We start from the raw sequence: 25,433 nt of genomic DNA on the forward strand, positions 1-25,433 counted from the left end.
CGGGGGGATTAGCCGCTAGCTAATCCAGTACCTGTGCAAGAGGCTCTTGCCTCGGCAATCGCGCATGAACCCACACAACTGTACATTGGTCAAATGAAAAACCCACTAGAGGGGCATAACATACTGCCAAAGGGGAGAGAGAGGGCAGTGCGTAGCGTGCAGGGCATCACTCCTGGCACCGCACTGTGCATAAGAGGGAAAGCAAGCACTCCATAGCTCTTAACCTGTGACAAATCTGAAAATGAGGCTCTCCCCCTCCTAAATTCAGCGCCACTTCTTGATGCATGAGGCAAGTGCACCAGAAGGTGCCACTTGGCACATTTATAAGCATTTTCCCGTTTCGGGGTTGCCGTCTAAAAATATCCCAACCGGTTGCCCAGTTGACTTCACGGCAGAGTAAGAAAATGTTCCCTTTGTCATTCCGGAGGTAATGACGCCAACACATTTTCAGGTCCCAAAATAGCAGTTCCCTAAATTTTAGGAGATGCTGCCATTGTATCTTTCTAGGTCATCCGACCCTCTTTGTACACTGTGGCCACATCCATAACTGAAATGTAGCCTCTGTAGCAAAGGATTCCACTTTGGCTAGTCAATGACCCCACTTGGCTAACCATAGTCCTTGTCCAACCTTAGTGCTCTCTTGCCCTCAGGCCTGGACTCCCTCTGACAGCTCCACACTAGCTATGCAATGCAGGGCAGTTAGATTTCCCGAGGGGTGTTTCCAAAAAGTGAAAGTAAATTGATAATAAGAAAGAAATCAACAAAAAGGATAGATAGTAGTCACACGCTGGTGACAGCTTGGACAGGCAGGATTCTCCTTCTGACAGAGTGGCCTCAAGACTAGCTCAGATTAGTCGTTTCTTTCTCCAGGAGTCTTTGGCTCGCCGGGCTGCAGTGAGAGAGGAGCAGCAGCATCTCAGACGGGGCATTGCTTCGTTGCAGAGGATGCAGAAGCAGCATCCAGAGAGCCCGTGGTTGGAGGAGCAACTACAGCAGGCTCGCCAGGAGCATGTTAGCACAGAGGAGTGGTGACATGAGTTTGCTTTCCATCGACACGTATCTCAGTGGACACAGGTGGGTGACAGAGTGACTGGTGCTTTCTTCGAGGCAGTGGGACCTCGGCATTCGCATGCCAAGATCACTCAGTTGAGGAGGCCCGACGGGTCAGTTGCTTCTGAGCCCGAGGATATGCGTGCAGTTGCTACCGACTTTTACCGTGAGTTACTGTCCGCAGAGCCTCAGTCAGAGCGTCAGGATGCATGCAGGGAGCAGGTGTGGGCACAGATGCCTTGCCTTGTGACTGAGGAGATGCGTCAAAGGCTTGAGCTGCCACTTCAGCTTGAGGAGCTGCACACGGCTCTTGGTGCCCTCCCCCGTGGTAGCTATCCAGGTGAGGATGGGATGACTCCCAGCTTTTTCTTGGAGTACTGGGACTTGCTTGGCCCAGATCTCTGTAGTGCTTTTCAGTACATCTTGCACACAGGAGTGATGCCTGACAGCATGAGTGAGGGTCTGATTTACCTCATTCCCAAGGAGAGTGGCTCCTTGGATGAGATTCGATAGTGGCGCCCCATCACCATCCTCAACTCAGCCTACAAAATTCTTGCCAAGGCTCTGAGTTTGAGGATCCAGCCACTTCTAGACAGCCTTATACATGGGACTCAAACAGGTTTTGTCAAGGAGCACAGTATCCTTGACAACATCTTTACTTTTTGGGAGGCTTCTGCCCTAGCGCGGCTCCGTGGTGAGGACCTCGTGATTCTTCTTCTCGATTTTCAGAAGGCATACGGCAGAGTTGATTGGGACTTTCTAGAGGGCACTCTACGCGGGATGAGCTTCTCAGATGCTTGGATCAGAGGGGTGTCAGCTTTGTATAGACAGGCACACAATCACGTACTTTTGGCAAGAGGTAGAGGTGATCGCTTCATGCTCACACGTTCGGTCAGACAGGGCTGTCCTCTTGCCCCCTTCCTCTTTCTGTTCTATGCTGTTGTGCATCAGGCGCACTGATCAACTCGAGAAAGTCAGTGGCTTTCTCGGTTGGTAGTGCTCTTGTCCCCGATTGGATGCCAGGAGAGGGTTTTAGGTGGATTTCCCCAGGGACTGTAGTTCGGTACTTGGGTTGTCAGGTTGGTTTGGACTTATCTCCCAAACAGCAGATTGCTCCCCTCCTCCTGTCTATCAGGAGGAAATTGTTACACTGGAGCTCAGCACGATTTTCTGTGGCTGGCAGAGTAGTAGTGGCCAACCAGATGTTGTTGGCGACTATGTGGTACATCACTTCTTACTGGATCTTCTCGAGTTCTTGTATCAGCCAGGTAGAGAGGCTGATCAGGAACTTCCTTTGGTCAGGACGTGACACTTTGATAGCCCAAGCCAAAGTGGCTTGGCAGGTCATCACTCTTCCTTGTTCACAGGGAGGGCTTGGGATCATTGACCCAGCACAGCAGAGCACAGCCCTTCTTGGGAAGTTCATAGTCAAAGGACTTCTTCTAGGTGAGAAGCCCTGAATGGACTTCTGCTACAACGGCTTTGTGCTAGGGTGCCTCAGGCTGGAGGTCCCTGGCGACCTTCGACCAGATGGATCTTCACAGAGATGCGTAGAGTTGGTTTGAGCAGAAGACTGGAGGACCGCTTCGCTGTGAGTTTGCTTCGATCTTGGGAGCACTTGCGGCGAGGCCTGGAGCAACGACAGCCTACTTGCACGGAGGAGCGCCTACGACAGCCCCTTGTTTGGAACCCCATGGTTAGCACTTAGAGAGGCCACTTGGTTGGTAGTCGGCCTCATGTTTCCTAGGGTCCCATGGCAGCGGGTCCAACGCGCTCTTTAGGTGAGTGGTTAGAATTTTCAGGCTTGTCAGAGGAGTTGCAAGGTTTCCAGTTACAGGGCATGAGAGGGGTGCACAGCATGTGCCAGGACATCTCAGAGGCAATTCCAACTAAGTGGCTCACACCTCTCGAGCCAATAGCACCCATGTGGATGGGAGCCTTCACACGACTGGAGGTTGTCATCTCAGTCCGGGCCTGCTCAGAGACTGTTCCATCCCTTTTTTTCGAGTTGCAAGGTGAGGGACGCTTACAGCGAGTTGCAGTAGAGGCCCCGCAGCTGGCAGAGTGCTGTTTTCAGAGGATCCGAGTGGTGGGCATCTGTGGGAGGACTTGTGTCATTGATCCTGACCCAGCAGCTCTTGAGACTGGACACTGGAGACTGTGGGCTTGGGAGTGCTGTCCACTAGCACGAGTACAATGGGATCCTGGAGAGTGGCTTTAGAGGGACGCTTTCTCTTCTGCAGACCACCCAGGTGTCCCGTTCTTTCAGTACACTGTTCGACAGGGACGTCACATACTAGCAGCACACAGAGAGGCCCGCCCCGCTGCAACACCTCATTGGTAGGAGGAGGGTCTCACAGCTGAGTTCTTGACAGCCTTCTGGGAAAGGTTGTGGGATTCCAGACAGCCGAGGCGAGTCACCTTGTTTCAGTGGGCTGGTCGCACACAGAGCTACAGCAATTGGGAGCTGGCTAGTGCATAGTGGTCTCTCGGCCGCATAAGCAGCTTGTGACCATCTTGTGGAGAGTCAGCGTCACTGTCTTGGGACTGTCCTTTGGCACAGCAGGTGTGGCTTTGTGTTCTTCGTCTGATGCCTGCTCTCTCCACGGCTCGACGGTACACTTGGGGAGTAGCGGCTTGGTCCACCCTCACGGGCCCGGCACTTCAGTTTGAGCTATTTTCCACCAGCAGGATGATAGTGATGCAGGGGGGGCGACCTACACTCCAGCCTGCCACAGAGCTTACTCCACAGGAGTGGTGCAGTGAGAGAGAGGAGTTTTGGGAGCTCATCAGTGGCCTGACACTCTGGTTCATCTGCCGGGCCCGTTGCTTCCGCATCTTTGAGGCTCGCCCTGTGCCACCAGCAGAGACTGTTTGGGATCTTTGCCTAGAGCTGATCCACACTCTCAGAGGACAGCTAGAGAGACTACAGGGCAGCTTCAACCGCATACGGGAGCACAGAGAGGCTTTCCTTCGACTCTGGCGTCCTGGGCCTTTCTACACCATGGTCCAGGGTGTACTCCGATGGCACTACCGACCACCTATGTGGCTTTTCCCTCCTCGCATCTCTTGATTTAGCCTCATTGTACATATGTTGTTGTTTCATTGGGAGAGTCTCCCCATCATGGTTGTTGTAGCCCTCTCTTGAAGAGGTGGTTGTAGCCCTATGGGCAGTTTCATTAACTAATAGAAGGATCTCTTTCTCGGGGAAAAAAAAACATTAGTCACTCTTTAAGAAAGAAGATTCGATTGAATCACATGCCCCTCCTTGCGATTGGCATCATGCAATTCAAGTTGCAACGAATGCAATTTAGACATACTTTTATTGGCCCATAGTGAAAAAGGGAATTCAAGACTATGTGTCTCAATGTCTTGTACACCAAAAGATTCAGTATAATAGAGGGAAGCAACCTGGTTTGTTACAACCAATACCTATTTCTAATTCTCCATGGAAAATTATATTTATCTTTGGGCTTCCAAAGTCAATTTATGGGAATACAAAAATATGGACGATAGTTGATAAGGTTTAGCAAAGAACCTCATTTTATACTTGTCAAAAAGACTATCAAAACGCATCATATGGAAATCCTCTTCATTGCTCTATCTTTTCACTCCCTTGGAACTCCTCCTTGCTTCGTATCCTCCTTTCCATTTTAAACCCTTTTTGATAGAATCCATGCCTTCCCCGAAGAATGACCATACCATAGTGGTCAAACCGGCGGATAAGAATCTCAAGCCCGTTATCCTCTCCAAAACTTGGTACACTAATGAAGCCCTACTCCACCTCATGGACCCTCTCACCTACTCGCAAGTTTCTACACCACCGTTGCCCTTTGTATAATCCCTTCTCTACTCCATCATCTCAAATTATCCCTCACTTCCTACAAAATGAAAGGTAAAAATCCCTTAAAAATTAGAAAGAAAATAGGAATTTCATGAGAGAAGCCTACAAATATATCACTTTGTATGTCTATATGGCATAAACATCAATCAAGTGACCTACCATGGTCCATGATATGAACTTGGGACACAATACCACATGTCAATAATAGCAATGGAACTTAAGAGGAGGGAGAAACCACCACCACCACCACCCAAAAAAAAAAAAAACTTGTACGGATTGAATCCGTATGGTACCGATCCGTACTGTACAGACGTACCGTGCGGATCCAGCCCGTACGTACATACGGTCCAACCTTGTCCCCTACCCTCCTCCACTATAAAATTTTGTACCTTGCATCTTGGAAACTTGTCCTCCTAACAAATCCTCCAACTTATAACCCCTCCCTCCCTTTTATATAGTTTGCACCACTAATGAGCTAATAGCAAAACGCGTGTGGTGTATACTTGTGTCTACAAAATTTTCCTCTTTCCCCCTTTTTCCCCCTCTCTTTCACCCTTGTTTCATGGCAAGTTTCGCTCGCTAAAATTTTTTGATTTCTAAATATTAATGGATTTTATCTTTGGGCTTCCAAAGTCAATTCATGGAAATACAAGAATATGGATGATAGTTGATAGGTTTAGCAAACAATCTCACTTCATAACTGTCAAAAAGACTATCAAAGCGCATCATACGGAAACCCTCTTCATCTCACAAATCTTTAAGTATCATGGTCTACTAATGTCTATTGTTTCAAATATAGATCCTAGAATGAATGCTAATTTCTAAAATGGATTATTTAAAGACTTGGGAACGAAGCTGAATTTCTCTTCAACCTATCGCTCTCAAATGGATGGCCGAAGAGAATTGAGAATTCCACAGTCTTAATCTATTAAAAGCCTACTGCACACGAGTAGATCAATGCAGCCAAGCAAAAAAGGGTTTGCCTCTTGTAGAATAAGAGAGTCCATAGTTTCTGATGCAACATGTGCAATTCATCAATTTTCAAAACTCGGACCTTGCCTTGGGAGACTAAGACAGCTTTCTCCTCAATGAGAAAAAAACTGAGATCATCAAAATCCAGTTTTAAGGAGACCCCTTCCACCTCAGCCTCGCCACCACTAGCTCCCCCTCCTCCCCCGCCCGCCATCTCCACCACCCCCTCCTCCACCCTCTCCTCCCGCCCCTCCTATCTCCCCCACCAGACCCGCAGCCTCGTCTCCTGGCCCATCTCATATCCCACCACTAGCTCAGGTGGCAGGACACTCCTTTGCAACTTGGAGATCTCTTGGCAGCGCTTTTGCCACGAAGCCGACAGGCTCGGGAGGGACAACCCTACCTGAGGACGCCACTTTTGGTGCAAGCTTCCCCTTTGCGGCGGTCCCTCCAAGTTTGATCAGTTTTGACATTCGCCAACGATGGGATCTTTTCAACTACAACTTCAGCTTCTTTGGCGACCCATCTCTTGACGTTGAGGCAGCTTTCTTCAGAGTACATGTTCTTTTCCTGGCAATCAAAGGTGGATCACACAGAATCGACTATGCATACGGTGTTGGATTGGCTCCATGTCCAGGCCCTTGAGTTCTCTCACCACACGCGAGACTTGGGAGTGGTAAACTTGATACAGACCCTTTGACCCATGACCAAGTTCTCAGTGACACGATCTGATGTAGCAGGTTGTAGACACATTGAGGCACGTTTCTTTGCAAACACTCAGAGTGCACCTTGTTATGTATAGGTACATGAGAATTCCTAGATAGAGGATGTGGCTCTATGGACTGGCTTGACAGACAATTCAGGTTCGCCTCTCTCAAGGTTGCTCACATGCAAATTACTCCCCATCCAAGCAGGCCTCGAAGATCTGCCAGATTGGCTGTTGTGCCAGCATTGGTCTTTTCTCACTGACCCCATGAGGATAGTCTCATGGAATATGGTGGACCCCAGATTTTACGCGGCACGGGTAGATTGACAGGAGCTTCGCACACTAGATATACTCATGCTTTAGGAGCATCACCTTTGTGAGAGCCGTATTCGGCATTGTGGACAGATCTTGCATGGTCATTATGAGACTTTCTGGTCAACTTCTTTTGGGCTTGGAGGCATCAAGAGAGGTGTATGTATGACTACACGGACTCATGGCAGCAGGCCATTGTGGGTAGAGGTATCATGGTGCCAAGCAAGGCCCAATGGGTCACTATGCAGATTCAAGGTAGACTTGTGGGCTTGTTGAACATTTATGTGCCCAACCATCCGAGTGCATGGGCTGAGTTCTGGTCACATATTGTGGAGTCATTCCCTCATGCAGAGTAGTGGTGCATTGAGGGTGACTTCAATATGCTTAAGGATTCTATGGATAGGATTGGGGATAGCCATGCTACTATACACAGAGCTAAGTTGGCTGCTTGGGAGCACCTATGTATGACTTTGAGAATTTCCAATGTATGGCAGCATGCACGGTTTGTACGGGCTTCAAACAGCCTCTCTTCTCTCAAACCACAAAGTAGGAGGGGTGAATCTATTTAAGATAGATCGCTTGTACGCTACTGATCCCTGCGATACAGAGCTCAGAGAGCAAGTTGTGACGCTTTGGAGAGCGAGTTTGGACACACTAGGCAACCCTGTTGCTCGAGCGTCCACTCACCTTGTGGAGCTTAGTCGTTACTTCCAAGAGTCGGAAGCCACAATGGATGCAGGAGAGTCACCCAAGTAGCCCTTGGATGGAGGATCGGATGTGGCAGACTCGGCGGGAGCTGATCACCATTGAGGAGCGGTGCCATGAGTTTCCCTTCCACCATCAGGCATCTCAGCCGACCCAGTTGGAAGACAGAGTTACTAGTGACTTTTTTGAGATGATGGGTCCTCGCCATGCGTAGACCAGTGCTCACAAGATGAGAAGACTGGATGGGACCGTTGCTAGAGAGCCTGATGATATGCGTGTAGTTGAGACTGACTTTTCCCATGGGTTGCTCTCAGTCGAGCCATAAACAGAGCGCTGGGATGCATGCAGAAAGCAGGTGTGGGCACACATGCCTTGTTTAGTCAATGAAGAGATGCCCCAGCGGCTTGAGAGCCCACTCCAACCAAAGGAGCTTCAAGAGGCTCTCAGGGCACTCTCCCATAATAGCTGCCCAGAGGAGGATGGTCTTGTCACAGCACATCCAACCCTATGTGCATGTGGACAAGCAAGGAACAAGCTAACTCCTACTTCTAGGGTTTAGGACAGCCTAGGAAGTGTTCTGGCACTCTTGTGAGCCTATACGCAGGACCTGCATGTCTAGGCACTTTAGAGTACCCTCTGATTACACAAGCATAACTAGTGTCTCCAAACAGCAAGCTATATCTTTTCTAGTTTCAAAGAGGAAAGAGGAGACCAAAGGTTTGTTTATCTTATGATGCGCTTGTAGCTCAAATGGACATCATTTGATAACCAACTCTTGAACAAAGCATAGCCTGAATTCAATCTCCCAAACAGCACTTCACCCACTGAGAAAATCTAATGATGCGCTTGTAGCTCAGATGGCAAGCATTGGATAACCAACCCCACACCAAAACAAAGTCTGAATTCAATCTTCCAGAAAACACTTCACCCACTAAAAAATCCGGAACGCAAGCATTCTTAAGAGATCTAAAGACATTAAAGTCCAATTTAGAATAGCTTCTCAACCCTGACTTCTCATAACAACAAAATATGCAGTTGCAGGAAGATAAACCTTATCCAGCCCAGCAAATAAAGACCATTCAGCATAATGAAAAAAGAAAGAGAGAGTGAATGAATACTGGTGATGATGTCAGATACAGATTATGAAGGCCCAGATTATGTAAGGTAACGTGCTATCCGTGCACACACCTTCTAGAACTCACCTGTATTGTTGCTCCCCCCCTTCCTTGTTGTGTGTGCTGTGTCTTCAATACCTACACTAGAAAATTGACATGCTTTTCTACAAGGCCAAAACAAAGCAGAAGAGCAAGCAAAGGGAACCCTTTACATCACAAAATACAGATGTTCTGGACACACCTCCATCATTCGCCCTGAGGAAACATTAACACATTAAATTGCAAGCAATAAGGAAAACTGAAAGAAGATGTCCAGCTTTTAATAATCACTCACCCTTCCGTTCGACAACATTGCCCTCCCTTATCTGCCACAGAAAGTCAATTTTTTTCAGGGGAAAAGAAGCGTAAGATGACATTAAAATTGGTCTACAAAAGCTTTTAATCTTGAAGTTTGTATATTGTAAAGCTTAAATTTCACTATTTGTGGGGATTTTGTTCACAGTTATTGATATATGTTTTGTTTTTCCATGCATGTACCAGTTATTGATATATGTTTTGTTCTCCCATGCATGTACCAATTATAAACTTAAGTTTCAAGCTTTGGGGCTGAATAATATGTTACCCAAATATATTCTATTGTTTCCTAAAACTGAGGAAAGAAGTTAGTGAAGTTGAAAGTTCAAAGTATATGTATCAAGTCTGGCAAGAGGCATAGTTAGCTGAGCATCTCGAGCATGCCACGGATGACGCACTACTGTCTTACAGTTGGGCGACTTCCAAGACAAGCTCAAGGCTCGTTTTTATGCCACCGTAGTACCTTGATCCGTTGAAAGAGGATTGGAGAGGCCTCAAGCAAAATGGAACTCTTGTTATGTCTTTTTCTAACCATATTTTGCAGATTCGTGTTCAATTGCGTAAATTGGACGAGGATCGCAAAGAGGCTTTCCTCTTTTGTTTGGACGAGTACATCAAATACGACGTGAAAGTCTTCCGATCCACCGACTACAATGACACCGTCAGAATCGCTCTTGAGCAAGAAATGAAGCACAACAAAGGTAAGCCGAAGGACAACAAGTCAAGCACCCCTCAGAACAAGCAGAATGGTAAGAGCAATGGTAAGAAAAACAGTAATTCTTCGTCTTCTCAATCTTCCACTATACCTAAAGCATAGAACTCTTCACCTAACAGTGATAATAAAGGAAAGGCTGAAACTTAGGAAATGCATAAGTTGACACCTCATGAAAAATCTGCTCAAGGAATAGTAGAAGGTTGATTAAGTCTTGAAGAACAAACTGAGTATGGAAAAGAAGGAAGATGTTTTCAAAGTCACACTAAAGGTCACATGAAAAGAGATTGTCCTAAGAAAGCACTAAAAGAACCCATAAAACCCACATCTTCTGTTAGTATCATAAATGAGGAAAAATGTGCTCCAAGTTTCTAATGATCATCTAGATGAGTCTCTCTATCACGTGCAATTCTAACCCTATGTACATGTGGACAAGCTACTTCTAACCAGGGTTTAGGTCAGCTTAGGAAGTGTTATGGCACCTTTGTGAGCCTGTGCGCAGGCCGTGCATGTCCAGGCACTTAGAGTAGTTGCATATCCTCTGGTTACACACAGCATGATCATTAGCATGACAGTCAGTACCCATCATAAGCATGTTACAGTGCACAGAACCCATTTTCCCTATTTATCCATTTTTCACTTATTATTTAATAAGTGACTTTGTTTGGAAACTGAGTAGGGCAAATTTGCTAAGTTCTATAAAAGAAACCTAGCGCTAGCACTTTCTGGCAGAAGAAGCAGCAGAAGTTCCAATGACTTGCACTGCACCTTCTCAGCAAGACCTTCATTCGCAGTGTCATTCACTTTGTTTGTGACATTGCACTATCTCACTAAAGGAACGGAAGGCACTCTCTTCCATAAGTAAAAGGAACCCTTGAGCACAGTTCGCAGCACTCATCTCGAGCTAAGTTCAACATTTACTTCTGCTGCACCTTACATTGGTATCAGAGCTTTGGCAATGTTCCGTCACTCAAGGAAAGAACCACAAGAAATTTTTTGCTTGTTGCGGTCGCACGTAACCCAAGTCCATTTTGGGCGTGTCGATTCCTAATCGTGTTTTTGAAGAGTGACAGGTAACCTAAGAAAGAAGGGCTTGTCCAGCCTCCCCTTGTTCCTCTTTTCACTCATTGAGAGCGGACCAAGCACTTAGCGGCCGGCCAATCGATGTGAGGTGGGAGAAACCAACCTTGGTGTGAGCGCAAGGCCGTCAAGGGGTGCGCCCGCAGGGAAGAGTCGAGCTCGAGTAAGAGAAAAGCCTTCTCTAACACACATTGCAAGCTCAAGAACCTCAAGAACTCAAGAACCCCAAGAACCCAAGAACCTCAAGACCCCAAGTTCCTCACGAACTTAAGTACCCAAGATCTCAGTGTATGGTCATCACCTGAAGCGGAATGGATACTTTGCATGAAGGTGATGAGCATGGAGGTGGTGAAGAAGAATTTTCCCCACCAGGAGGTTTTTCCGACCCTCCCTCTTCCCATCTACGCCACGGTTTGCACCAAATCCTATGGAGGCTTTGGTCAAGTCGATGATGGACATGATGCTACAACAAGAGACGCAACGCGCCACCTTTGATCGCGAGCGCGAGCAAGCGCGCTTGGTGGCCGAAGAAAGAAGGGTAGCCTTGGAGCATGAGCATGAGCAAGCACGCTTGGCGGCCGAAGAAAGAAAGGCAGCTATTGAGCTTGAGCGTGAGCAAGCACACGAAGCCCAACGCATAGCGGCCGAAGACAGACGAGCGGCCTTGGAATTAGAACGTGAGGCGCAGAGAGACCAATGCATGCAAGAGTTGGTCCTACAGGTACTCACCTCGAAGTCCGAACCACTCAAAGAATCATCATGTAGCACAAGTCGAGAAGCGGATTCCAACAACCCCGTCATTGAGAAGTTGACGTTCAGTAAGTATGACGGTAAGATGGATGCTAATGTTATTCATTCTTGGTTGCATCAATTTAATGCTTACTTTGCGACAACTAAGAAAACAGGAAATAGCAAGGTTTTGACGGCAGCCATGTACCTTGCCGGTGATGCCATTAATTGGTATCACGCATGGCAAGAGGCACAGTTGACCGGCACCTAGACAAGCTCAAGGCGCGGTTTATGCCATCTCAGTATCTAGCGCGGTTGAAAGACGATTGGCGCAGTCTCAAGCAAAATGATATGCCAGTTATGTCTTTCTCTAATCGTGTGTTGCAGCTCGGCACCCAATTATGCAAATCGGATGATGAGCGCAAAGAGACATTTCTTTACGGGTTGGACGAGTACATCAAGTTTGATGACGAAGTACTCGACCCAATCGATCTCAACAAGGAAGTAGCGATTGCTCTCGCACAAGAGATGAAGCAAAACAAAGGAAAGCCTAAGAAGAACAAGTCTTCTCACACTACCTCTCAGACTCCTCAGAACCCACAGAACGGTAAGAATGGTAAGGATGGTAACTCTTCTAGCCAATCTTCCTCTAATCGTTCGGAAAAGAACTCTCAAAATGAATCTAAGGGTGAAGCTAACACAACTGCTAAACCTAAGCTCACCCCAGATGAAAAAGCCGCACAAGAAATTATAGGAGGATACATAACGTCAAAAGACCAAGTCATTTATGCTAAGGAAGGTAGATGTTATCAATGTCACACTAAGGGTCACATAACACGAGATTGTCCTAAGCAGAGTTACCCGGAACGCGGAACAGGAACGGCGACGGGCCTCCCTGCAAAACGGGAGAACGGGAATGGGTCCGGAACGGGAACGGCGCGGACCGGGAGGCTAAAAAAACACCCAAATATTGTTTTTTTTAGCGTTATGTGTTTGAATACTAGTACTAGAGTCCTTTGACTCTAATACCCACAAAAAACACAATTCGAAGACCATTCAACCTTATTATGACTTGATTGGGATGTGCAGCGCCCAGAGTACATAGCACATACACAACATTGAGCAAACACAATGCCCATACACAATTGTCAATAACATATGTAATTACAGATTAGAGTTCTCAAATAATTGCAAGAGTAGTAGTCAGAGATAACACTTTTCGCTTAATTATGGCTAACAAGGCCCGCCAAGGCGCTACAAAAAAACCAAAGGTGACATACCATAATGAGAGTCGAGACTACAAGGGGGGCAAACCAGTGACCACAATACCAAAAGATTGAAGGTGACAAATACCATAAAGATGCTAGTAGCTACAAATGTCAAAGAGAACAAGGCTCAAGCAGCCAGGTAAGGATAATGGAAGTCCTAAAGTCGCAATTCTCGAGCCTCAAGACTCAAGACTCAAGAGCCACTAGCCTGAGAGGCCTCCCAATTCGTAGTAGCCGGCTGTAAATCATGCACATCTTCCCATTCCTCATCATCGAGCTCTAGGCCCGGCTCGATCTCAGCCACGGATGAAGTACCTGGTGTTGGTGGATGTGCATCTCCACCTGCCTGAGGAGCCTCTTGCTCCATCTCCCACTGTGTAAAAGGATCTGTCTGTTTGTCTGTACTCTTGCAAAGCATTTTCAAATTTGTGCTGACAAAGACAAGATCATTAGCCTTCTCCACTCCAAGCCGATTCCTCTTCTTGGAAGCAATGTGGCTAAAGGTACTCCACAATTGCTCCAAGCATGAGGTGCTAATTGACTGGCTAAGAATACAGATCGCCAATTTCTGAAGCTCAAGGCCATCATAGCCATAGTCCTCCCACCATAGCACTGAACCTATCTTCTTGCGATCAATCTGAGCATCTGGACTGCCAAATGACCCCCGCATCTCTCTGTACTGTCTCAATTGATCTCTGACAATGTGTCGCCCATCTCTGTCTAGAACCATCTTCTTTAAGATCTTTGTAAATTGGTTCATGACTTCTCTATCTGTCCCTTGCCATGCACCTTGGAACTCTGAATCCACCATGTACGCTTCCCCGTGTAAAGGAGAGGCATATGAATTCCACCTCGAGCTGCAAAGCGCATGGATCTTCTAATATCGCTCTACTTTCAGCTCAAGTTGTGCAAGCTGCTCGATCATGCGGTGCATTGCCTCATAAATCTTGCCAATGCAAGGATCCATGCCATCCAGAACTCGAAGCAAATGAACCACCGGTTTTACCTGTGCGTCTAGACTCTTGAGCTTCTTCCAGAACTCAAGATCCTCTGTCTTATCCTTGCACAAAATCCCTGCAACTGTCTTTGCATAGGGGGAGGTGGTGAACTCATCACTGATGAAGACCTGTCGAACCGCATTTTGACACCTAGACAGCCTGCGCACAAGAAGAAAGTTGAATGTGAAGCGAGTGTCTGAATACTTTAGAAGCACTTTTCCGCCCGACCTCTTGAGGTACTCGCTCCGAACCAAGGTGTGATTGTTAATGAAAGTAACAATCTTCACTGCATTAGCAATGACTGGAGCGATCCAGTTTAGCTTGCCGATGTCTTTTAGAAGGTTGTTCAAGCAGTGTGCCATGCAAAAGCACACTGTCACATACGGATAGTAGCCCTCTATAATAGTTGTTACTGCCCTGTTTGATGCCTCCCAATCTGTGACAAAGGCCACCATGTGTTGCTCACCGATCGTTTCTATGGCCGCTGTCCACTCTAGTCCACTTTGCAGAGAGGACATCGACGGACTTGCCACTCTCGCTGGCATCATGAGAGTGCACAAAGTACATTTCTCCACTCGAGTATGCGACGAGACCATGGATAGATCTCTTCCTTGTACCGCTCCACCCGTCGGCAATGAGGGAAACGCCATGTTTGGCCCAAAGACGTTGAATATTGAGTGTTGCTTGCTCCACGATAGCCTTCTCTCGATCGAGCAAAGTGGTTCGGAGAGCCTCTGAAGATGGCAGTACATAGCCCGTGCCATACTCTCCTATCCGTTGCACCATGACTTTCCAATACTCTGACCTATTTCGATCAAACATAGAAGAAGTTAGTATCAAAAAGGCGGAAACGACGATAATGGAAGAAATCAGAGAGAAGATTGATAAATCATAAAACATACCTCGCCGCGACAAATGGGATATGGTCGTGATAGAAGAATCGGGCCACGGCCGCATCCACCTCTTCCTTCTTCTTTGGGTCCCAAGAGGTGGCAAGGGTCCTTTGGCGAGGAATCGGAGCCGATGAAGATCCACCGACACCTAAACCGGGTAGAGAGGAACAAGGGAAAAGGAGGGTCTTTGGGTCGATACCTTTGCGTGCAGGCTTGGCTTTATGGTTGAATTGCAAATCCTTTTCCTCGAGCTCCTTCTTCTTCTCGATGGTTACGTTGGTGCAAAATTTCACCTCATGTCCCGGCACTCGAAGAAAGTGTGCCCTCACTTTTCCATGCCCCCCTTTCCGCGTGTAAGAGCATAGCTTGCAATGCCCATGCACGAGAACCTCCCACCGCCGACAAGGTGCCCTCCGAGGTCACTTCATCCCACCACGACCATTCCTTCACCTTTTGAGTGTTGCCCGCATGAACGGAGGGGGTTGTACGAGAAGAAGAGGCCATGGAGTGATGGATGATGAAGACAAAAGAGAGTCGCGATAGAGAGATTGAGAGAGGCTTCACTTCTTGAAAAGTTGAGAGTCGAGCCCAAGGGAGAGAGCGTGAACCTTGAAGCCTTGAAAGTTGAGAGCAAGAGAGAGCTTGAGAGCCTTGACGGCTTGAGGCTTGAGCACTTGAGAGCAAAGAGAGCTTGAGAGCCTTAAAGGCTTCAAGCTTGAGCGCTTGAGAGCAAAGAGAGCTTGAGAGCCTTGAAGGCTTGAGGCTTGAGAGCTTGAGCAATGAGTAGACCGTAGCGCCGAGGGGAGGTTGAAGCTTGAGAGCAAGAGAGAGAGCCTTGAGAAGTTGAGAACTTGAGAGCAAGAGACTCGAGTGAGCTTGAGAGGAAAGGGTGAGGGGGTGGCTAGTTATATAGGAGAGCCTATGAGGCCTATGAGGCGTTTTTACAGCTTGTTCAAAAATGCCCGTTTCTGTCCGTTGCAGGCCATTCCAGCCGTTCCAGCCGTTCCGGCCATCCATTCCAGTTTTGAGCTGTCTGTCGGAACGTGCTGCCGTTCCAGGGCGTTCCATCTGTTTCCAGCCGCTGTTTCCAACCGGCCGGAACGCCGTTCTGACGTTCCAGGCATGAAATTGTCCGTTCCCCGATAACTCTGGTCCTAAGAACGCACGTAAAGAACCCACAAAGGAACCCACACAATTCACATCTTCTATTAATGCAATCAGAGAGCACACTAATGTGTCCCAAGTTTCTCACGATCGTGCCGACGCATCTCTCATGCATTGTTATGGTTATGTGAATAGCCAACGTTGAACGCATTGTGGTCTTCTTTGATTCTGGTAGTATGTATGATGTGATTAGCGACTCTCTCGTGAAGAGCGCACGTCTAGAAGCTCGACCCATTGATCCCATTAAGGCCTCTGGGTTTGCTCCTAGTATGCACTCTTCGTTTACGCATAAACGTCCTGATGTGACCGTGTCCATTCAAAATGTCCGTTTTCGTTGAAAGTTTGTGATTTCTACTCTCTCAAGATACGATGTGATTTTTGGCATTAAGTGGTTTAAAGGTCATAATCCACAAGTTTGTTGGAAAGAAAACACTCTCAGTCTCGCAGTTGAAGGAGCATCTCTCGTGGTTCTTCAATGTGACACTAAGATTCCATCTATGTCACTAATCTCTCACTCTCATGTTTTGGACGAGGATAAAACACGTAGTCTCATTCCAGAGAAGCATGATTTGTTGCATGACAAAGAACAAGAAAAGAGACATGAAACGGAACCCGAAAAAGAACAAGAAAAGGAGACTCTCTTAGTCATTCCTTTTCAGAAGCACGACACGCATTTTTTGCATGATAAAGATGTGATTGTTCACAAGGATGATGGTTTGCATGATGATTTTTCTAGTGAAGCTAACCTCATTGCAGATACGATCAATCACGCAGAACCAATCTTGGCTCTCGAGTCGAGGTCCAAAGAACCCACTCAGGAAGTATTGTGTGTTCAAATGATTAGTCAACATGCATTGTTCGAATGTTTCATTCGTGACGGTTTCTTGTATTTTCATCACAGTCTTTATATGCTCCCTTTTCATAGGCATGCCGTATTGTACGTACGATGCACATGACTCACTCATGGATGAGCACGGATGTATGCGGATTTCTCTCAAAAAGAAGAAAAGTTTGCATTCAAGGAATTCACATCCCATGTCTCTTCCTTGGCATGACACAATCTCAGAAAGAGCACAAGAAAGATTGTCCATCAAGCATCGGCATTTTCATTGTGATTTGCCACAATTGATAGGTTTAGGTCGAAAAGTAAATATTTGATCCCACTTTTTGCGTGTGTTTGGTAAATAGTTTGGCACTCCGTCACTTTGTTCATCTGCATTACATGCACGGTCGTTTAGGAAGAATCGTATTTTTCCAGTTACTCTACATGGAATGGGTATAATTATGATTTATGTTGGACATGGTTTCAGGAATTTTCCTCCTCGGAGATTCTTGAAGAAGGTAGACGTACGTCCATAGCCGAATTTGAAGTATTGAAGCCACAGCAGAACACTGTGTCGCTTTCGACGCGGCCCAAAGAAGCAAGCATTGCAGACCTTCATGAAGTTCAAGTATCGCACGACCCATGCATCAGAGTGGGCCGGCGAAGAGTTTTTTAGAGATTACCTAGAGTTGTTGGCGCACTCCCTGGACGCCATACAGCTCGGTATCAGTACCTCACTTTGAAAAGGATGAAATGTCACGTGCACATCTAACCTTATGTAGCTACTTCAGATCCAGGGTTCAAGTCAGCTTAGAAAGTGTTCTGGCACCTTTGTGAGCCTGTGCACAGGCCGTGCATGTCCAGGCACTTAGAGTAGTTGCATATCCTCTGGTTGCACACGGCATGATCATCAGCATGACAATCAGTACCCATCATGAGCATTTTACAGTGCACAGAACATATTTTCCCTATTTATCCATTTTTCAATTATTATTCAATAAGTGACTTTGTTGGGAAACTGAGTAGGGCAAATTCGCTAAGTTCTATAAAAGAAACCTAGCGCTAGCACTTTCTGGCAGAAGAGGCAGCAGATGTTCCAGTGACTTGCAATGCACCTTCTCAGCAAGACTGGCAAGAGACTTAGCGTTTTCAGCCACAAAACAAACATGGCATTTTTGAACTTCCCAGATCAGCCAGCGTTTTCAATCCCAGTAGATAGCGTTTTCAAGTTGCAGATCAGCCTTGGCGTTTTTGCTACAGACCATCTAGCGTTTTTGCAGATTGCAGATTGCCTAGCGTTTTGCAGTTTTCCGGCGTCAGATCAGCCCATTGCATCAGCGTTTTCAGTTTTCGGCACTTAGAAACCGCAGAATCAGCCCTTAGCCTCACAGATCTCACCTACCCGCAGCAGATCCTCGTCGTACCGTCAGATCAGCCAGCGTTTTTAGATTCAGCCCGTTGTCCACAAATTTCAGCATCTGTGTTTTCAATGCATCGTCATCGCGTCGTAGCCATCGCCATCCTCGCCGACACAGTGTCAGGATTCAACAGTCAGTAAATCTGCAGATTTCAGCCCTAGCATTTTCAGATTTCAGCCCGTCCTCGTCATCGTCATCATTGTCGTCGACATCGTCGGCAAGTCATTGCATCTAGACCATTGTACCAAATTTGTGCCATCAATAGCATAGACCTCTCTCGCCATAGAGAGGGGGGCCCTTGGAGGAGGGTTTGAGAACCATTTGGTGTCATATTCTTCTCTCTCTCTCTCTCTCTCTCTCTCTCTCTCTCTCTCTCTCTCTCTCTCTCTCTCTCTCTCTCAGTTTCTCAGCACCTTCATTCACAGTGTCATTCACTTTGTTTGTGATCATTGCACTCTCTCACTAAAAAGAACCCTTGAGCACAGTTCGGAGCACTCATCTTGAGCAAAGTTCAACATTCACTTCTGCTGCACCTTACACTCTCTTGAAGTGTTATGGTCATGTGAATGGTCAGCATATTGTGACCTTGTTTAATTATGGCAGTATGCATGATGTGATTAGTGATTCTCTTGTGAAGAGCACACAGTTAAAAGTTGTTCTCGTGAATCCCATCGTGATCTCTCCATTTGCTCCCAGCATGCACTTCTCACTTACGCATGAATGTCATAATTTTTTGTTTTTCGGAGTCGGATAGGGCACGCCTGGCCACTCCCCTCATACACCAAAAAAGTATACAACAAGAACGACCAAGACTATGCACCCAGAAACCAAAGGCGTCTAGACGCTTTTGTCACTAGTTTCCTCTCGGCTACAAGAGGCCAGAATTATCTACACTCTTAGGGCCATGACTAATCCCTTGAGAGACCCATTTCGCCAACTTGATTTGGGCGTGACAGCGACCAAGTACCTCTGTTCAGAGGCCTAGGTACTGCGGGACTTGCTTCGGTCTTCCCTTTGGAGTTGCCTCCTCCAGGTAACTTATCGTGAATGTCATAACATGACAGTCTCAGTTCAAAACATAGGGTTTCATCTTAAGTTTTTCTTTTCTCCTTTGTATGGATGTGATATGATTTTTGGCATGAAGTGGTTTTAAATTTTGATCCATAAGTTAATTGGAAAGAAAACACTCTCACGCGCGGTCGAAGGTGCCTCTCCCGTGGTTATTCAATGTGAGAAGAATATTCCGTCTTTGTCATTAATCTCGCACTCTCATGTTTTGAAGAAGGATAAAACACGCAGTCCCATAGTCTCTCTCAGTACACAATTTCACAAACCAGAAAAGAATCAATCATTGCATAATAAGGAACCTCGCTCTGTCATTTCTTCTTTACATACAGCCTGAGAAACATTTTTTGCATGATAGAGATTTAATTGTTCGTAAGGATCATCAAGCCTTCAAGTGGCTCCACTCTATACCGAGTACGCCTTGGAGTGATTGTCAAGCAAATGGTTCTAGTCTTGTGAGCAATTTGGTGGTTTGATTGATAATGTTCCTAGTAAAGCTAACCCAATTGCAGATGCGATCAATCACGAAGGAGAGATCTTGGCTCTCGAGTCGAGGTCCACAGTACCCATTTGGTAAGTATCTTTTGTTTGCATAAATAGTTAGTATGCATTTTTCGAGATTTTCATTCGTGAGGGTCTCTTGTATTTTCGTCACCGTCTTTCTCTTTTACCTTCTCATAGGAAAGCCATATTACACCATGCACATGATTCATTCACGGATGAGCACAAAAGCAAAAAGATCACTCTAAAAAAGGTAGAAAGTTTACACTCAAGGAATACACAATGTTGCACCATTGTAGGTCATGTCAATAACTTTTGCACGCTCATTCCTTGGCAAGACAGAGTCACCGCAAAAGCATTAGCATGATTGTCCATCAAGCAAGGATATTCCCTTTATGGTTTGCCACAGTCGATAGTTTTAGGTAGAAAGGTCAAGTTTAGATCCCATGTTTGGCATGTATTCGTTGAAAGGTTTGACACTCCGTCACATTTTTCATCTGCATTCTATCCACAGTCATTTAGGAAGCATAGTCCTTTTCCAGTCACCCTAAAAGTAAAAGATGTGTCTATGAAATTGTGATTGCAGTTGTTTCAGGGAGCTCCCCCGACGAAGATTCTTGAAGAAGAAAACCCGAGATCGAAGACAGAGTTGAAAACATGGAACTGGAGCAGCTTATTCTGCATCACTTTCGGTGTAGCCCAAAGCAGCAAGCATTGCAGACCTTTTTGAAGTTCAAGTATCGCAACACCTGCGCAGGACACTTTAGTGTCCTAAGACATTTGAGTGTCCAATCACAGAACTAGTGTTAATTGCATATGTAATGTCACAGTGGCAACCCATGACCGGTGAGTAAGGCAGTGGCTATTGAAATCAGCAAAGGCGGTGGCCAAGGGGTGGAGCGGTATTGCAAGGTATGTATGGCTGCCTGGGAGAAACAAGAAATAGCAAGGGTGTGTTGGCCAAGTGTAGCAAGCTATGGCAAGCTCCACTATGGTTGGAGGTAGCGAAAGCGCTTGCTCTCATACTAGTATTAGAGAAACTATGGCGTGCTTGATCGAGCTTTGCTCTCAAGCTACACACACACACACAAACACACACACCAAGCCAAACCACCTTGCCCCCTTCTTGGCTCGTAGGTTGCCTCCACCCGCCATGATCCTGCAGGGCCCAATCCACTTACCATAGACACTTGGCAATTCAATGCTTATCTTCTTTGGAGGAGGTTCCCACTAGCGACAACCCCTTGCTCCATTGTGTGTGGCCGTGCACCCACTAATAACATCACACCTTATGCCACCTCTTTGATTCTAGCTTGGCAACAAATATTGCGCTATCTTCATTGGTCTAGACAACAACCACACATGAGCAATTCATTGTGCTCTCAGAGTATACATTAGAGCAGAGTAGTTCAACATACCATTAGCTTTGGCCTATCCAAGAAAAGCATATGATCTCTTCACAATTAATATATGTCATCTTAATGATGTGATTGATGCGGATGGTATGGTTCTTTCTTTTCCTACGACTCTTCAAAGTGGCATTAGAGAATGCATCATCCACCACTGTGGAGAGCTATGAGTCAGTATCTTACAACTTTTCAATCAAATCCTCCACTTAAGATTATAGAAAATTTGCAAGATTGGTGTTTTGATCGTCAAGGTTACTCCTCCTTTGGTTTTCATGCAGTTACTTCCTCGACGCATATCACTTGCTCATTCCCTCACCTTGGATTTCAGAGGATGATAATCGGTTATGGAATTTGCACAAACCTCTTCATTATTCTACAGCAGACTTGGAAGTGTGTCACAAACTGTTGACGTGTCAAAGCCCTAAAGAAGGGAGCCAACTTGCAGATGCCGGCCGAGGGGCCTAAACCCTAAGAAGAACAAGTCCTACCAACTTATGGGGACCCCGTCCGATGGGGCCCCAAGTGACATAAAGGAAATAAAGCAGGACTCACACACACACACAAGAACTTGCGAAGCAGGCTGATGACGTGGCAGATTTCCGGAAATCACGCTGGCTGATGATGTAGTAGAACTGTACGGATTTCTGCTTTTCACGCTGCGGTGCTAACGTGGCAGGGCTGTACGGCTTTTGTAACAAACTTGGACACTCCAAGTCAAGAATCAACTGCGACAGCACCAAATAACCACTTCAAAACAATTCACAGATCACAATAGATTTGCACTGGCCCGGCGGAGTTCCGTGCCTAGAGATATTGGCCCCAAAGACTGGCGCCCCTTTCGGTATTTCTTTTTGTATTAATCAATCATCAAAGTACAAGAGAGCGGTTAGGGTTTCACTCTCAGACTCTGCGTCCAGATGCTCTAAGAAGTGAGGCCCTCACCACTAATTTAAAGGTTACAAGGGATGCCCAAAAGCAGAGCCCCAAAAGCTTTTAAAATCAAAAGCATCAGTTCTCTCTCTCTCTTAGAGAGTCTTTTCTCTTTTTTTTTTATAAAAAAAAAAAAGCAAAAGCAAAATTCGCGTCGCTCATCATTTTTCCAAAAAAAAAAAAAAATTAATAATCCGCCTCCGCGATTTCCGGAATTTAGGGTTTTTGGCAAAAATTAGGGTTTGCAGGAATTTTAGGGTTTTTGGCAGAAATTAGGGTTTCTGCTGTCCGCCACGTCATCACTTTGTGACATACCCCCCTCTTGAAAGCATTGTAATCGACCGCGATTACGCCTGCAAAACCGACAAAAGCCATAAACCGTCTTAGCAGACACTGACTGTTAGTACCTACGTACTAGGAGCACACATCTAGCACATGTACAAAATCGACAGTCACATCACACGACATCACAGGACATCACCAGACATCACAGGACATCACATGACATTCAACATTCATTCGGATCTTAGACCATGATTTATCGGCAATGTAGCTAGCAATCACATCTAGGTCCAATCGGGACCTCATCGATGTCCGATTGACTAACCCCTATTGCAACCATGTCTATTCGAGATCAATCAGACCAAAATGCTGCAGTCATTTCGGCTATCAGTTCCTGCACTCACAAGAAGTCAAGAACAAATCAGTATCATAATCAGGAATTCCATTTCATAAAGTCATCCAGCAGAATACTGTCAGCTCTCAGTATCCCTGAAGCTCAAAGAGACATCAGTGACTTTAGTATCAAAATCGAGGCATCTGTTGACAAAGGAGTGGAGCGACTCCCCTCTTGTGCATCCCACTGCACCAGATCTTCGGCCAAGCTGAGTTTCTGGGTTCCGTTTGGAGTAGACTATGCTAAACCAAAACATCGAGGTAAAGTTTCACAATCCGAGGAGTATCTGCTAGGTCCTCCTCCTCCATCCACTTCGCATCAAATGCAAGAAAGTTCTTGAACTTAACCAAGAACCGCCTTCGGACTTTACCTTTCTTCGTATCATTATGTGCCAAAATCTGTTCAGGAACAAGGATCTCCTCGTTTTCTTCCACTTCGGGTTGCTCATCAGGCTCCCCATCATCAGGCACATCACCCTTAACAGGGTTCAAGAGACTCACATGCAATGCATTATGAATCCTCCAAGTATCTGGCAGGTCCAATCGGAAGGAGACATCATTTATCTTGTCAGTAATCTGGAAAGGTCCGTAGTATCACATACTAAGCTTTGGAAAAAGCCTCTCCTTTCCCTTTTTTTTTTCTTAGGCGTGCCTTCTCAAAAGTAAGAGCACCCAATCATCCTCCTTCAGTTTCCAGTTGCGACGATGGCGATCCGCTGCCTTTTTCTGTCGTTCTTGAGACTTCTGTAAAGTCTCGTGAACCTTGGCAAAAGCCGTATCCAAATCTCGCGAATATTCATCCGCTTCAAATTTCTAATCTTTCGTGCTCAGGAAGGATGGAACCTTCGCAGCAGTTTCAACAATCTCTCATGGCGTCTTCCCCGTCGAAGAGTGTATCGTGTTATTGTAGGCAAATTCCACCAAAGGTAAGTTCTTTTCCCATTGAGTCTTCTGATGCGAGATACAAGACTTCAATAAATCTAAAATCACTGAATTGGCAATCTCAAATTGCCCGTCAGTCTGCAAGTGGAACGATGACGAGAACTGCAACCGCGTCCCAATGTTCTCCCAAATTGCCTTCCAAAACAAACTCATAAATCTGGGGTCTCTGTCGGAGACAATCGTCTCAGGCGTGCCATGTAATCGGAAAATCATCGTGATCATTCTGTATTCTCGAGAGATAAAAAAAAATGAAATCCATTTCAATATTTTCCCAGGGGCGGGTGGGTGGGTATGGGTAAAGGCTGTAACAATCCCTGTGCCTTATGCCTGTCAAACTTGACCTTCTAGCATACCAAGCAACTGCGCACAAACTCTTCCACATCCTTCTTCAGTCTCCGCCAAAAGAAATCTCTCTCTACCCCTTTCATGGTGGTAGCAATGCTGCGGTGACCCGTAAAAGGTGGACAGTGGCAATCAGTCATAACCTTTTCCCTCAACGGCTGTGTAACGCACAACATAGTCTTTTTCATCAAGTAGCCTTCCCGAAGGGAGTATCCAGCTACTGTCTCCCCATCCCGTATCCGTGTGAAAATATCTGCAAAATCTGTATCTGTGGCACACTGATCGACCATATCCTCGAAGCTCCTATGATGTATCGTGGAAATAGCCAGAACCAACGGTTTCCGAGACAAAGCATCTGCCACCACATTCTTCTGTCCCTGCACATGGACAATCTGGAAGTGAAACTGTGACAAGATGTTCGCCCACCGCATCTGCTTTTCCGAAAGCTGCTTCTGTGACAAGAAGTAGCGCAAACTCTGATGGTCTGTAAAGACAGTAAAATCCGCTCCGAGTAGGTAATGCCGCCACTGAGTAAGAGCATGGATAACCGCCAAAAGCTCTTTCTCATAAATCTGTGCTGTCATCTCCGGCCTAGAGAACAAACGGCTCTCGTAAGCTATGACATGGCCTTCTTGCATCAAGACCGCACCCAGACTACGACCACAAGCATCACAATATACTTCGAATGACTTCTGCAAGTCCGGCAAAGTCAAAATAGGTCCCATAGTCAATTTCTCTTTCAATGTCTGAAAGGCAGTCACCTCTGTGGGTCCCCACGAAAAAGGTACTCCTTTCTGTGTCAAGATATGCAAAGGGGAAGCAACCTCTGCAAACTTTCGTATGAACCGCCTGTAGTATGAACACAGTCCCAAGAAGCTTCTAACTTCATGGACATTCCTCAAACCGGGCCAATCACGGATAGTCTCTATCTTGGCCGGGTCCATTTGCACTCCTGTTGTGCTGCTGACACAATGTGTCCCAAAAAGTGTATCCATGGTAGGAAAAAATTCACTTTTCTTTGCATTAATCACTAGCGTGTGATCTCGTAATGCCTAAAAGACTTGAAGCAGATGATCTCTGTGTTCTGCCTCATTCTTCGAGAAAACAATGATGTCGTCAAAGAAAGTGCCAACAAATAGCCTGTACTCTCGAAAAATCCTGTCCATCATCCGGTTAAATGTCGCAGGAGCATTGGTTAAGCCAAAAGGCATCACCAAAAACTCAAATAACCCAAAAGTCGTCCGAAAAGCTGTCTTGTAGACATCTCCTGGCGCTATCCTGATCTGATGATATCCACTCTTCCAGTCAATCCTGCTAAAGCACGAGGATCCCTGTAACCTGTCGAGTATATCATCGATCCTAGGAATCGGAAATCTGTTCTTGATGGTGATTTCGTTGAGAGTGCTATAATCGATGCACATTCTCC

The 25,433-nt window shown here is 46.2% G+C and overlaps 1 protein-coding gene across 6 annotated transcripts in view; it reads right to left on the reverse strand.

Moving 5' to 3' along the window:
- LOC147435352 (uncharacterized) overlaps positions 1-25,433 on the reverse strand; it is a 102,472-nt gene that overhangs the window by 51,182 nt on the left and 25,857 nt on the right. For 2 of the 6 annotated variants that reach the window (XM_086488416.1, XM_086488412.1), the window contains exons 2-4: positions 9,039-9,069; positions 8,946-8,959; positions 8,792-8,842 (exon numbers count right to left, since the gene is read on the reverse strand). The exons of 1 other annotated variant lie outside the window; for it this stretch is intronic. In XM_086488416.1, the coding sequence (XP_086344542.1) occupies positions 8,792-8,842; positions 8,946-8,959; positions 9,039-9,069 (96 nt within the window). The remainder of the gene's footprint in view (positions 1-8,791; positions 8,843-8,945; positions 8,960-9,038; positions 9,070-25,433) is intronic. 3 more of the 6 variants (XM_086488413.1, XM_086488417.1, XM_086488414.1) reach the window with 2 other exon arrangements.

Source organism: Adiantum capillus-veneris, chromosome 18 (genome assembly GCF_014529385.1).
Source record: "Adiantum capillus-veneris isolate H3 chromosome 18, ASM1452938v2, whole genome shotgun sequence".
Lineage (NCBI taxonomy): Eukaryota > Viridiplantae > Streptophyta > Polypodiopsida > Polypodiales > Pteridaceae > Adiantum > Adiantum capillus-veneris.